Genomic DNA, 14,113 nt, shown 5'->3' with positions numbered 1-14,113 from the left:
CGCCTTGCAGCTCGCAATGGCCAAAATATTCGAGTCAAGAGTCCAAAAATAAATCGGCTCAAAAAAACCCGAACTCGGCAGGGCTCGAACCTGCAACCTTCAGTGAACCTGTGAACCGAAAACTGACGCGCTACCATTGCGCTACGAGTCCAAAGTCCAACTCTGTCAATCTGCAAAGTCGCCGATGATCAAGAATGGCTATTCCGTAGCTATCGTTGAATTCGAGGTGGGCGATTGATTCAATGTCCACAAAGGCTCCGTCATCTGCGTGCATCATTGTCTCATTGTTGTGCACTGCCCACACAAAACTGCGGTAATACCTAAACATAGCCCTTTCCCTTTCTTTTTCCTAGGAATGCCCACTCCCTGGAAACTGGTGCCTTACCTTTCCGTATTCCGTACTGTGCTCTGAGTTGAGTTGAGAAAGGCAGTCCGTCTAGGTCGGACATCCACTAACTGCGTTCCCCAGAAGGAACTACAAGTTAGCGAGAACAGGACAGTCTGATCCAAGGCACAAAAAGCATGGGTACTGTACATGCACCAATGGATTTCGGCTTCATGCATGGCGTCGAGCAGCCGTGTATTGTTCTTGACCAGGCTGCTGCCGATAGAGGAACGACTGCCTGGCCATGCATGGACAAAGTCCGCAGTTGTATCCGTATGAGAGACGAAGCATCTGTCCATCGATGTTTGGTTGGGGCCTGGGCGTTCAACAGGTGGCACGGGACCAGCTTCAGAACAGGCACAGTATGTCCTGGACAGCTAGGCCCCTGTCAGGATAACAGATGTGTTCAGCCAAGCAATCGATAACGTTAATCGGCCCCGCAACAAGTCGTCACGGGTGCTCTGATATGCAGCTCCATTGGGAGGGGACCACCGAATCACCCATGCACATGGCTGGGCTGCTTCTTACTGCTTGATCTTGCCTCCTCACCATTCACCATAACCCAACTGCAACTTTGTTGTTGTGTCCCGCCCGGTGCCTGGTGCGCCTTGCGTCCTGGCTAGAGGCTTTGCCCGTTCTTCTTCTTCTTCTTTCCTATTTCCATGCTCTTTGCATGATTCTTGGGGCCCCCACTAGAGATCCCTGATCCGCTGGAGCCGACCACCGACAACCAGCCTGGACGTCACCGCCCAATGCTCGTCTCATCATGACCTCCCCCATCGCCCTTCTCCGGGACCCATGCTCAGCCCCGGCGGACTGTTGATCCGAGAATTCCACCAACCCGTCCAGCCGCCTCTCTCCCATCCCATCCAGACACACACCCGCCTGGATCGGCCAAGCGGGCCGCCGCTACCGGAAACAGCCCGCCATGGCGTCGTTCTTCCAGTCCTTCGGCGCCTCGCTGATGCCCAAGCAGCTGTTGCGCTTTGCACTGTCGCGGCTTGATCTGCTCGATGCCCAGGCCCTCGACTTGGAGAATCTCGACTTCGCCCTGGGCCGGAATACCGTTCTCGAGTTCCGAGATGTTGGCCTGGTCCTACAGGTGGGTACTCCTCCTCATTACTACTTTCTCGCACCCGTCGTCCGTCCTATGCAGGCGCTAACCAACACTACGCAGAAACTCGAGAAGCTCCTGGGGCTCCCCCCAGCCTTCTCGCTGCGGAAGGCTAAGGTCCTCGTCCTTCGAGTTACGGTTCCCATGGACTTCTACACGAGTCCTATCACGGTCGAGGTAGACGGCGTGGACATCCGCCTGAGGGTGACACACAAGCAGGCCAAGGATCCGCAGCACGCCGCAAGGCGTGGAAAGGCTGCGGTTGCCTCTGACGTCGTGCCGTCAGCGGCAGACCTTGCCCAGGACTTCTTGGAGACCCAGCCGGTGGCGGAGAAGGAAGAGCTGGAACAGGCTCTTGCCGCCGAAAGCCAGGATCTCGCCGCTTCCCTGGCCGTGAGCGAAGCCGGGAGCGATGACAGCTCCGCGGTCGGCACTGGCCAGGGGCTATCGCTGCCGGCTTTTCTGACCGGCTTTTTGCAAGGCATCGTCGACAGGATGCAAATCCGTGTACGGCACGTCACCTTTCAGGTCGATGTCGAGGTGCCGGGGGACCCCGGGGCTTCAGCTCCGGAACTGGTGACATTACAGCTATCGCTGGACACTATAAACGTGGAAGGTGTGACTTCGCCAGGCCAGGCGTTAGACGAAGCCCCGGCGTTCGTGCCCAAGGAGGGCAAACGGCACGTTCTACTGGACAATATCCGAGCCGCCTTGATTTCCGAGGCAAATCTGTTTTCGTCCCTGGCTCACTCTCCCTCGATGCCCTCGTCCGTCGCCTCGCCCTCGCCAGTAGTGGCTGAGACTTCCGTCTTTCCGATGGCTGGGCTGGCGGGAAGTGCGAGCTCCGACTCGATGGCTGGAGCTGAGGATCTCTCGCAAAGCCGCTATCTGCAGGGGGACAGCGAAGCGGCATTCAACATTCCCTACGACTTTGGGGAAAACAACAACCCGCGCCAGGCTGGCGAACCAGCTTCGCCCCTCTCTACCCCGAGAGCCTCCGTGCATCGAGATCCACCCCCCGCCGCCGTCGGCGAACATGCAAAGTCGACAGTATTCGAGCCGTCACGTGCGGCTTGGTCGACTTTTGAACGCGAAGCACAGTCGGAACCTTCGCTGCGGCCCCCCGAAGGGTTTTCGATATCGAATGTCCCTTCCCCAGCTGCCTCCTTCCGCTCAGAATCGTCCAACGGCAGTTCAGGCGACGCAGTCCCTGAAGATTTGACACAGTCACACCTCTACACCCACGAGGAGGCTGAAAGCATGTACATGAGCGCTTTCTCTCAGGCCGAGTCCCTGAGGCTGCGCACCGGCATGCCAGGAGCGTGGGACGCAGTCGACGACTCGGTTAACGAGCATGGCGACGACCTGAGTACACTATTCGCAGAAACGCCCACAGCTCTCCACCTAGGGAACGAAACGAACGAGCACTTCGCCGCAAGCTCGGTGCAACGGATAACACAGGAACAGTCTGAAATACATGACGAAGGCTACCCTGATGATAATGCTACTGGTCTAGGCGGACAACAGCCGGCCGCCGAGGAGTTCGATCCCCCTCAGGACGATGCACCCACCCCTCGCGGGCCAACTCGTTTGGTCAAAGAGATTGTTTCTCTCGACTCTGTTTCGATCTACCTGCCATCAACACATGAGCACACCGTTGCCGCCGTTCCTGACCTAGGAAAGTCAATATCCCCAAATCTTCCAGGAGCATTCTCAGTGCATTCCGCAGCGGCTGCCAGTCCCAGGCTTCTGCCGGCCAGCGAGCCGCCCGCTGAAAAGCTGCCCATTGATCCATCCATCGAGGTTATCCTGAAACCCATCGAAGTCCGCTTCGATGCCTCGATCGGATTTTTGCTGGCCATGGTTGTCGGCCGCCTCCTGGAAGCCGCCCGAGGTGAATCGAGCGAGCCTGCAGGCTCCGGCTCGACGGCCGCGAAGCCTACTGCCAAGACTCCGGATTTCAAAGTTACCGTAGAACAGCTGTCTGTGCTGTTCCTGGAGAAACTCGCAGGCGTTTCTGACGTCCCCCACAGGAGATATGGGGAGAAGGCAACTGAGATCAATGCGGATATCCTGCTCCAAGCGAGTCTAGTGAACCTCCAGAGCTCGGTGTCTACCGAAGGGCCGCTGACACAGGCGAACCTCACCGTCGAAAAGCTGAGGCTTGGCTACGCGAATGACGACATCATCTCCTTTGATCGGTCCGTCCAGATGTCCGAGTCAATGGCGAGCACTTTCCCCTCCGCCGGCCAGGATATCTCTGTCAAGGCCACGATGAGCCCCGATACTTCGCGAATAGAGATAAACACGCTACCACTCCACGTTAGACTGGATCTCCAGAGGCTTGACGAGACCTTTAGCTGGTTCGGTGGGCTCAGCAGCTTCCTTAACATGGGGGCGTCGATCACTTCGAACGCATCGAAAGGCGGCAAAAATCCGGCCAAATCGACCCAGACGACTAGGGGTGTCCGGTTCGACGAGGCTGTCCATCCCAACCATCGGACTGTGGCCAAGGAGAACAAGACCGATTTGCGCATCAATGGGCTTCAGGTTGATGTGGTCGGGAAGGACTGCAGCGTCGTGCTCAACACGAGCGCGCTCAAACTTGTCAACAGGGAAGGGATGCTCGGGGTTCATTTCAGCAAGATCCGGTTGATGGGGCCTTACGTCAAGAGCTCCAGAGCCGAGGCCCCAATTGTAGCCGAGATCGTGGACACGAGACTCGAATATCTGCCATTGCCTCGGACCAAGGATCTCGAGAGGCTGCTGGAGCTGATCACGCCGTCTAAGATCAAGTTCGACGAGGACGAGGACGAGATCATGGTCGACACACTTCTCAGGCAACGACGAAAGGGGCCGGTGCTGTCCTTGACCGTCGGCAAGGTCAGGGTCGATGCTGGCAACCTGCAGCAGCTCAGCTGCCTTCCAGGTCTGGCCGACGATCTCGCTAAGCTCGGGACCGTTGCGAAGTACCTCCCCGAGGATGACCGACCGGGACTTCTGACCCTGGGCCATATCAAGAGCGTCGAATGTCGTGTCGATGTTGGCGGGCGGTTCGGTGCCGTTCATACATCCCTCGCGGACCTGGAAGTCGCTCATATCACGGTGCCTGCCTTGATCGCTGTCGCCATTGGCACGGCTACCGTCACGCGTAACAAGATTGAGGAGCTCATCGGGACCTCGCCAGCGCCGACCGCTGGCTCCTCGACGAAGCCGCCGGTCTTGATGATGAGGTTGATTGATGAAATAGAACCCGTCCTCAAGCTCAAGCTTATGGGGCTGAGCGTCGAGTACAGGGTGACGACCATCATGGACATGTTGGATCTCGCCGATGATGCAACACCACAGGACTACGAGGCCGTTCTCGCCGCTTCTGTTGCGGACCTCGGCAACCATGCCCATGCCGCCATCAAGAGTGCTCCATCGGGATCGCCAACGCCGTCGAAGCCCATCAAATTGGACCTGGCGCTCCGGGATTGTCTGATCGGCCTCAACCCCCTTGGGTTGCCGTGCAAGTTGACCGTTGTGCTCACCGATGCTCATCTTGACGTGACGCCAGGGGCACAGGAGAGTCTGACGGCAGTAGCGAGCTTGAAGAGGGCCACTCTCTTGTTGATCGATGACGTCGCCATCCTCGACTCGACGGGTGCTCCCTTTGCGCCAACGCGGCGACCGCACGGGGCTGCGTCACCGCAAGTCACCGAGCTGTGCGGGAAGGGGTACGTGAATATTTGCCAGATTTCTTCGGCGGGCGCCACGATCAAAACGGCAAAAGACGCCGAGGGCGAGACGCAGTTGGAAGTTGAAGTGCGCGACGATCTCTTGGTGCTAGAGACGTGTGCAGACTCAACGCAGACTCTCTTCGCACTTTTCGGGGCGCTCAAACCGCCGACTCCGCCAAGCAAAGAGGTCAAGTATCGGACGAAGGTCGTCCCCTTCACAAACCTGCTGTCTTCCCTCGGAGCTGAGGCTTTCGGGGGTGCGGAGGGCGACTATGACTTTGACAACGACTTTGCCATTGCTCAAGAGCTTGGTGGGAGCGCCAGCGACGACAGCGACTTTTACGGCGGATCGAACGATAGCCCGCTACATCTCAACTCGCATTACTACGATGAGCCGGCTGGCCAGGAAGAGCTCTTCGACGCGACGTCTCGATCGGCGGTGGCTGGGAGCACTCGGATCGAAGACACTACCGACGGCGTCCTCCTCAGCACCGGTAGCATCGGTCCCCGGAGCAACAGCGAGGTTGGAAGCGGCAGCGACACTCTTTCAATTCACGAGGATCACTTTGAGCAGAACGACGCGGCACGTCACAGGACGCAGGGGTGGGGTGCCGAGGATGACAACTTCGATCTGCGCAGACTAGAGCGTTGGGCCATGAAGGTTTCCGTTCGCGATGTGCACGTTATCTGGCACCTGTTTGACGGATTCGACTGGGTTCGCACCCAGGAGGTTATCGCCAAGGGTGTCCGGGAGGTGGAGGCCAAAGCTCTGGAGCGGCGAGCCCGGGCGCAGCGCTTGGCCGACCGCGACGAGGAGTTCGAAGAGGACGAAGCTGTCATCAGCGACTGCCTCTTCAACTCTATCTACATTGGCATCCCGGCGAATCGTGACCCGGCCGAGTTGACACGAGATATCAACCACTGCTTGCACGATTTTGGGGAGACAGAGTCGGTCGCCACCACGGCCGCCACTTCCACGACAGCCCGGGCCACCGGGCAGCACCGCAGATCCCGGAGCCTGAAGCTCAACCGGAGCAGGCACCACAAGATCACGTTCGAGCTCAAGGGCGTAAACGCGGACATGGTCGTCGCGCCGCCGGGAGCAGCCGACGTGGTCAGCGCGGCCGGGGTCCGCGTGAACGACCTCGACATCTTTGACCACATGCCCGAATCGACGTGGAAGAAGTTTGCCACGTATGACATCGATGCTGGTGAGCGGGAATTGGGGGCCAGCATGGTGCATATCGAGTTCAAGAACATCCGGCTGGCCGATTCGCCGGTCACCGAGATGGTCGCGAGGGCCACCATTCTTCCGCTGAGATTGCATGTCGACCAAGATGCGGTCGACTTCCTCAAGCGGTTCTTCATGTTCAAGGACGAGTCAGTGCCAGTGACACCGCCAAGCGACGTCCTGTTCCTACGGCGGGTCCAGGTCAACAGCATCCCCGTGAAGCTCGACTACAAGCCAAAGCGAGTCGACTACGCCGGGCTGCGCTCCGGCAGCACCACTGAGTTCATGAACTTCGTGACCCTCGAGGAAGCCCGCTTCGTGCTGGGCCATGTCATCCTGTACGGCATACCCGGGCTCGACGAGCTGGGCACGCGCCTCCACGCGATCTGGTCCAGCGATGTCACGCGGAACCAGCTGCCCGGTGTTCTCGCCGGCCTCGCCCCCGTGCGGTCGCTCGCCAACGCCGGAAGCGGCTTCCGAGATCTGATCACAATCCCCATCGTGGAGTACCGCAAGGACGGCCGCATCGTGCGCAGCCTCAAGAAAGGCGCCACGGCCTTTGCCAAAACAACCGGCATCGAGGTCGTCCGGCTGGGCGCCAAGCTCGCTATCGGCACGCAAAACGCACTGCAGACCGCCGAAGGCTTGCTCGTCCCAAACGCCGCGGCGGGCGACGGCCCCAGCAGCAGCGCCGCCGCCACGGCCGCCGCCGGCGTGGGCGTCCTGGGCGACGACTTCGAGGAGGAGTACGAAGAGGACGGGCCGCGGCGCAAGATCAGCCTGTACGCGCACCAGCCGCTGGGCGTGGTGCAGGGCATGCGCAGCGCGTACGCCAGCCTGGCGCGTGACCTCGCCGTCGCGCGCGACGCCATCATCGCCGTGCCCGCCGAGGTCATGGAGAGCCAGAGCGCCCAGGGCGCCGCCGGCGCCGTGCTCCGCCGCGCGCCCACCATCATCCTGCGCCCGGCCATCGGCGCGACCAAGGCGATCGGGCAGACGCTGCTGGGCGCGACGAACTCGCTGGATCCGCTGCAGCGGAGGAGGGTGGAGGCGGTAAGTTGCCAATCATTTTTTGTCTGACGGTTTTTTTGGGGGGACGGCTTGTGCTGACGATGGAGCTGCGCAGAAATACAAGAAGTAAAAGCAGGCCATGAGGTCGGTTCACTGGATACGATGCATGAGACCGAGGAGTGAGACTACGACATATCATATCGACAGGCTTTTTCTCCTATTGGGAGAGGGGAGGGGGGGCGGTTATCGGTGCTGGGATAACGGGGTAAGGACTGGAGTTCGGAGGTTCGCGTTCGACCTTGTGGACGGAGTTTCCTTTTGCATGATCTCGGCTTTGGTTTGCCTGTCTTGCTTTTCCTCTTTTTTTTCTCTCTTTCCCTGCCAGAGCATACCATATATTTTCCCTCCTGCCTACCCTACCTTCCTGGATGAACGCTACACGGTACAGTACATCGCACATTACACGCCACCACGAAACTACACGCCCCTGAACGAATCGAACTTGCATCTAGACTGGCGGCGCCCGGGGTTGGAATGGGGCTTGGAGATTGCACATCGCGGCGCTGGGTCAGATCGGATCACACTGATGGAGGGGAAGCCCCTATTATCTATAGAATCACAGATGGTGTGGGAGAGGCCGGATGGATGATGGTATATGGGCAGATTGATTGATCGAGTGACTTGAGTAGGGAGTAGGTAGCTGGGTACCTGGTTGAGGTAACTGAATATCAGTTTATCTTGACTTGGGGACATCGAGCCGAGTGCTATGAGCTATATTGACTTGCACATCTGAATCGGATGCTATGTGCTGCTGTTGGCCCGATATCCTTTGGGTGCACCGTCTGGGCGGTTGGAGCGGTGTGATGCCCGGGCGCCCGGGTTGCTGTTTGCATGGCAACAAGATAAAAGGGTCATCGGAAAAGCCATTAGGGCTGCATGAGAGGTTGTACATTTGCCCACCTGGGGAAGTTGCACTGCTTGCAGACAAAAAGCTGTTCCTCGCTCGGCGACTTGAAGGACATATACGTTACCCGCCGAGCAGACATATACCTCGCTTGCTAATTGTACAGCCAAAGTTCCATCTCCAATCGGTCATGAGTTTGCCTAGTTATTCTTGACCCAGTCATGAAACAACCCAACGATCATCGTGAAAGAGAAACCTGCAAGCCCATCGGATAGTAACGACATCTGAGCCGAAGAAAAGAAAGAATACCGTTCTCAGCCTCCTAGTGCCCCTTAATCCGAAACCTTCGCGTAAATAAATCATGCCCGAAATAAACAAACCTGACTCAACCCTCAAAGGGAAGGGCGCAACACAACCAGGGAAGGGAAACGCGAGGAAAAAGAAAATATCAATAACCCTCCTGCTCCTCCTTGTAATCCCCTCCTCCGCCTCCACCTCCACCGCCGCGCTTCCTCGCCGCGGCCTCGGCGGCGTCGCGGATGGCCTGGTCGTCGCCGCGCAGCTTGGCAAAGTACTCCTTGACGTCCTCGGCGCTGATGACGCGCCCGCTCTCGGCGAACTGCTGGAAGAAGGGCATCAGCTTGTCCTTGAGGTGCTGGTAGGCCATGACGCCCTCGATGGCGCGCACGCGGTCGACGGTGCGCAGCGCCGACTCGCCGCGGTCGTACAGGCTGCCGCCGCCGCCGCCGCTGGCGGACCGGGCGGAGCCGTCTCCGTGCTGCGAGGCGGTCGAGCCGGCCCCCTCGTCCGACACCGGCGGCTCGTACGTCTCTTCTTCTTCGAGAAGCTGCGGGTGCGGCGTGAGGAGGGGGAAGCACGACGGGCAGTGGCAGAGTTGGTCGCGGAAGGTGTCGGTGAAGAAGAGGGAGAATTGGCCGGGCGGGGCGGGAGGGAGGGTGGCCAGTTTGCAGGTGGCGGCGGGGGGCGCTTCGGCGGGGTCAGTGGCAGTGGCTGGCGGGGAGGGAGCGTCCGCTGGTGGTGTGGAAGAACCGGTGGGTTCGTCTTCGTTCTTGTGGCGCTTGGAGATCTGGGAATCGGTTTCATCGTCCTCGGCTTTCCGCTTCTTGGAGGGCTCCTCGCTTGGCTGCCCGTTACTGGCAGCCGCCGCGACCGCTGGACTGGACTCTTGAGCGGAGCCACCCGGTTTGAAAAAGACCGGGGCTAGGAAACCGGGAGTTCCAGCGTATCTCTTAATCCAGGGATGAGCATCCACGCACTTGTAGCACAGGAAGCCTTCGAACTCGTCCTCGGCGGGAAAGCCCGGCGGAGGTGGCGGGTCGTTGTCATCCTCCTCTCCTGCTTCCCCAGCATGCGCCTCGCCGTTTAGCTCCGTCGCACCCTCGTCTTCCGCGATGGGTGGCAGGGGTCCGTTTGTCTCGCCATCCTTAACTTCCTCCTTCACCTTGCCTGTTGGCGTAATCTCGAACCACTTCGGGCCCAAGCCGACAACGCACCCCGGGTGCCACCAGTCCTCGCCACAACCACCAGTCTCGTGTGTCCCGAGTCCCAGGCACTGGAACATGGTGCCTTTCTGCTGAAAAGGGTCGTAGTCACATTCGCAACCGCAGAAGCGGTTCCGAAAGTTCTGGTTGTACTTGTTGTTGGGGTTCGGCTCCTCGGAGTGCACGCCGCCCTTCGTGTTCGTCGCCGGGTTGAAGCGCAGATTGCAGGGGCTCGTCTCGGGGAAGCGCGTGGTGCCGCAGTCACAAGTGAAGTTTCGCTTGTTGAAGATTTCAACGAGAGTGTGCTGGCCGTGGCACTGGACGGAGCAGGCATAGCAGACACCGGCAGCACGGTAGGGGTCCGATGGCTTCGCCGGAGGAGGGTTGCAGGTCAGACAGGCGAAAACACTCTGCCGCAGCGGGCCCAGCGGCTTTGTACAGTGATCAATGCTCTAGAGGGCCGCGTCAGTTAGAATCGAGGTGTCGAGGTGTCCGGCAGTGAGGGAAGAAGGGTCGTACGTAGGGTAAGGCTTCGCGCGCTTCGGCCTCGAGCTGCATTTGTTCCCGAATAAAGCTGGAGAACAGAAAATGTCAGATCTTGACTCAATTGAGATGCAGTCTACGAAGCCGAAGGAAAAGAAGCACACACTCCGCAGCAGTTTGTGAGTCGTCCGACTTTTGCGAGATGCTCTCGCTGCGCGCCTTGGTGCGCGACACGGGCGGCGCGCCGGCGGCGTCGCCGGAGACGGAGGACTGCGCGGCGGAGGAATCCATTCTACCAGGACTGAAAAGAGAAGATTCTGGTGCTAGAATCAGCGGCGCAAATACCAAGCGCAGCACCAGTGATGGAATAAGGCAATGGGCGGTCTGAGGATTGAAGAGTCTGGGAGTCCTGGGACCATGTCTTGTGTAAGTCCCTCCATGTTCCGTCCTCTGTATCGCTATCGATGGACAGCCCCACCCTCCCGCGCGAAAGCAAGCAACCACTTTACGCGACCGTCCAAGTTAGGCTTAGTGCAATCGCGAAAACGCGTTTCGCTCACTGGTCGACGCGAAAACCAGGGGTGAAGCAGAACCCCAGCAGCGATTCGACGCCTGATTCCCCTCCAGAACTCAAGAACCTTGGCTTGCAGTGTCTGTCTCTCCTGCAACGACCACCTTACCGTCGACTACTGTCCCACTTTCATTTTTCCCAAGACCTGATTTATACCCTCTTTTAACGACGAAGAATACGCCGCCGTCATGAGGTATGTCTATTTCGGCTTCAGAAATGTGACTGCGACCCGTCCTAACCAAGAGGTAGTTCCCCGCTCCGTGAGCATCCGTCCTCGGCAAACCGAGGCGTACCGCCCGGCAGAGCTGGTCGAAAGCGCGCGCGCACTAACGGTGACGACGCCGCTTCCTCGGCCGGCGCTCCCTCCAGCCCCATCATGCCCTCCTCCCCGCCCGCCTTCAACATTGCCCACGGCGGCGACGATGACGATGATATCGAGGAAGATGCGGAAATCCAGGATGACATCGACGACCTCGACGAGATGGCCGAGGACGATGTCGACCTGTTCCGCGAGGGCTTCGAACGCGATTACCGCGAGCGGCCCGACGATGCTTACGAAGACATTGGCATTGACGACGAAGGGGACTACGACGCCATGGACCTGGGCGAGAGGCGGCGTCTCGAGGCGCAACTGGCCCGCCGAGACCGCGAGGTCGCCCGGCGACAGCGCATCCCCGCTGCCTTCCTTCCCGGCGAGGACGACGACCGCGACATCGACCTGACGGCTCAGCCTCGCCGCCGTAGGCATCGGTACGATGAGGACCCCGACGAAGACATGGATGCCGACATCATGGACGAGGAGCTCTCGCTCGAGGCTCTGCACGATGTCAAAGCTTCCAGTCTGACCGAGTGGGTGGCCCAGCCTGCCGTGCAGCGGACCATCAAGAGGGAGTTCAAGGCCTTCCTCACCGAGTACACCGACGACAGCGGCTCTTCGGTGTACGGCAACCGCATCCGCACCCTCGGCGAGGTCAATGCCGAGTCCCTGGAGGTCTCGTACGAGCACCTCTCCACCTCAAAGGCTATCCTGGCCTACTTCCTCGCCAACGCTCCTGCCGAGATGCTCAAACTGTTCGACGAGGTAGCCATGGATGTGGTCCTGCTGCACTACCCAGACTACGAGCGCATCCACTCGGAGATCCATGTTCGGATATTTGATCTCCCCGTTCACTACACCCTTCGTCAGCTCCGCCAGTCGCACCTCAACTGCCTCGTGCGGGTCAGCGGTGTCGTGACCAGGAGATCGGGCGTCTTTCCCCAGCTGAAGTACGTCAAGTTTGACTGCACCAAATGCGGCATCACGCTCGGCCCCTTCCAGCAGGAGTCCAACGTCGAGGTCAAGATCTCGTACTGCCAGAGCTGCCAGTCCCGCGGCCCCTTCACGCTCAACTCGGAGAAGACCGTCTACAGGAACTACCAGAAGCTGACGCTTCAGGAGTCCCCTGGGACCGTCCCCGCTGGTCGCCTGCCCAGACACCGCGAGGTGATTCTGCTCTGGGATCTCATCGACAAGGCCAAACCGGGGGAGGAGATCGAAGTGACGGGCATCTATCGCAACAATTACGACGCCCAGCTCAACAACCGCAATGGCTTCCCGGTCTTCGCTACGATCCTTGAGGCCAACAACATCGTGAAATCGCATGACCAACTCGCTGGTTTCCGCATGACTGAGGAAGATGAGCACCAGATTCGCCAGCTCTCCAAGGACCCGCACATCGTCGACAAGATCATCAACTCGATAGCTCCGAGCATTTACGGCCACACCGACATCAAGACAGCCATCGCGCTCTCCCTCTTTGGGGGTGTAGCCAAGAAGACGAAAGGCGAGCATCACGTCCGAGGAGATATCAACGTCCTCCTCCTCGGCGACCCGGGCACTGCCAAGTCGCAGTTCCTCAAGTACGTCGAGAAGACGGCCCACAGAGCTGTCTTCGCCACCGGCCAAGGCGCCAGCGCCGTCGGTCTCACGGCTAGCGTCCACAGGGACCCCCTGACGAGCGAATGGACGCTCGAGGGCGGCGCGCTCGTGCTCGCCGACAAGGGCACCTGCCTGATCGACGAGTTCGACAAGATGAACGATCAGGACCGGACCTCGATCCACGAGGCCATGGAGCAGCAGACCATCTCCATCTCCAAGGCCGGCATCGTCACGACGCTGCAGGCGCGCTGCGGCATCATCGCCGCCGCCAACCCCATCGGCGGCCGCTACAACTCGACCATCCCCTTCTCGGCCAACGTCGAGCTGACCGAGCCCATCCTGTCGCGCTTCGACATCCTCTGCGTCGTCCGGGACACGGTCGAGCCCGAGGAGGACGAGCGCCTCGCCCGCTTCATCGTGGGCTCGCACAGCCGCAGCCATCCGATGACGAACACGCAGGCGACATCGGCCGGCGCCGACTCGATGGAGGTAGAGCAGCCCGACTCCGCGCGGGCCGACGACACCCAGGCCACCGAGGCCGGCCGCAACAAGGAGGGCGAGATCCCGCAGGAGCTGCTCCGCAAGTACATCCTCTACGCGCGTGAGCGGTGCACGCCCAAGCTGTACCACATGGACGAGGACAAGGTGGCGCGCCTGTTCGCCGACATGCGCCGCGAGAGCCTGGCCACGGGTGCTTATCCCATCACGGTACGTTTTCGCCGTTCCGGTTCCGTTCCCCTACCCTGTCTCATATTTCTTGTGTGTGTGCAACACTAACCGTAGATATATTCGGTTTAGGTCCGCCACCTCGAAGCCATCATCCGCATCAGCGAGGCCTTCTGCCGCATGCGGCTGTCCGAGTACTGCTCCGCCCAGGACATTGACCGCGCCATCGCCGTCACGGTGGAGAGTTTCGTCGGCAGCCAGAAGGTGAGCTGCAAGAAGGCGCTCGCCCGGGCGTTCGCCAAGTACACGCTGGCCAGGCCCGGCGCCACGGCCGGTCCGAGGAGGGCGGGTGCCGCCGGCCGCGGCGGGAGGCAGGCTGCTGTGTCGGCTTAGATGGGTCTGCTTTTGTCTTTTTTTGTTTTGCTTTTGTCGGTTGGTTTGTCCAGGCGTTTGTTGTTTACGGGCGTAATGGGGACTGTTGGTTGTCCAAGACGACGCGGGTGGGCCGTGAGGAGCTGGGCATGACGATAGGATGAGGGGAAGTGGCAACTATCACAATGTGAATTGCGATTTCACCCTCTTCCAATTTCAAGTTATTATTCGCCA

General features: G+C 59.7%; 3 protein-coding genes and 1 non-coding gene across 4 annotated transcripts; 2 read left to right on the top strand and 2 right to left on the bottom strand.

Moving 5' to 3' along the window:
- Window positions 1-69: 69 nt before the first annotated feature.
- Window positions 70-151, bottom strand: THITE_t13. The gene has a single exon. It is a non-coding gene; the product is annotated as a tRNA-Arg (tRNA).
- Window positions 152-1,287: 1,136 nt separating this feature from the next.
- On the top strand, window positions 1,288-7,637 carry THITE_2109021 (uncharacterized protein). Its single transcript, XM_003649857.1, has 3 exons — window positions 1,288-1,487; window positions 1,563-7,505; window positions 7,579-7,637. The coding sequence occupies exons 1-3, from the start codon at window positions 1,314-1,316 to the stop codon at window positions 7,591-7,593; spliced, it is 6,132 nt and encodes a 2,043-aa protein (XP_003649905.1). The 5' UTR covers window positions 1,288-1,313; the 3' UTR covers window positions 7,594-7,637.
- A 1,061-nt stretch (window positions 7,638-8,698) lies between these two features.
- Window positions 8,699-10,817, bottom strand: THITE_2109020 (uncharacterized protein). Its single transcript, XM_003649856.1, has 3 exons — window positions 10,519-10,817; window positions 10,389-10,443; window positions 8,699-10,321 (listed from the first exon to the last, which is right to left on the bottom strand). The coding sequence occupies exons 1-3, from the start codon at window positions 10,641-10,643 to the stop codon at window positions 8,816-8,818; spliced, it is 1,686 nt and encodes a 561-aa protein (XP_003649904.1). The 5' UTR covers window positions 10,644-10,817; the 3' UTR covers window positions 8,699-8,815.
- A 136-nt stretch (window positions 10,818-10,953) lies between these two features.
- THITE_2109016 (uncharacterized protein) lies at window positions 10,954-14,062 on the top strand. Its single transcript, XM_003649855.1, has 3 exons — window positions 10,954-11,116; window positions 11,173-13,549; window positions 13,640-14,062. Exons 2-3 carry the CDS (start codon window positions 11,300-11,302, stop codon window positions 13,898-13,900), a joined length of 2,511 nt encoding a protein of 836 aa, XP_003649903.1. The 5' UTR covers window positions 10,954-11,116; window positions 11,173-11,299; the 3' UTR covers window positions 13,901-14,062.
- The last annotated feature ends 51 nt before the right edge of the window (window positions 14,063-14,113 follow it).

This window comes from Thermothielavioides terrestris, chromosome 1, assembly GCF_000226115.1.
Source record: "Thermothielavioides terrestris NRRL 8126 chromosome 1, complete sequence".
NCBI lineage: Eukaryota > Fungi > Ascomycota > Sordariomycetes > Sordariales > Chaetomiaceae > Thermothielavioides > Thermothielavioides terrestris.
The sequence above is the reverse complement of the archived record's forward strand: the minus strand, read 5'-3'. Positions and strand labels throughout refer to the sequence as shown.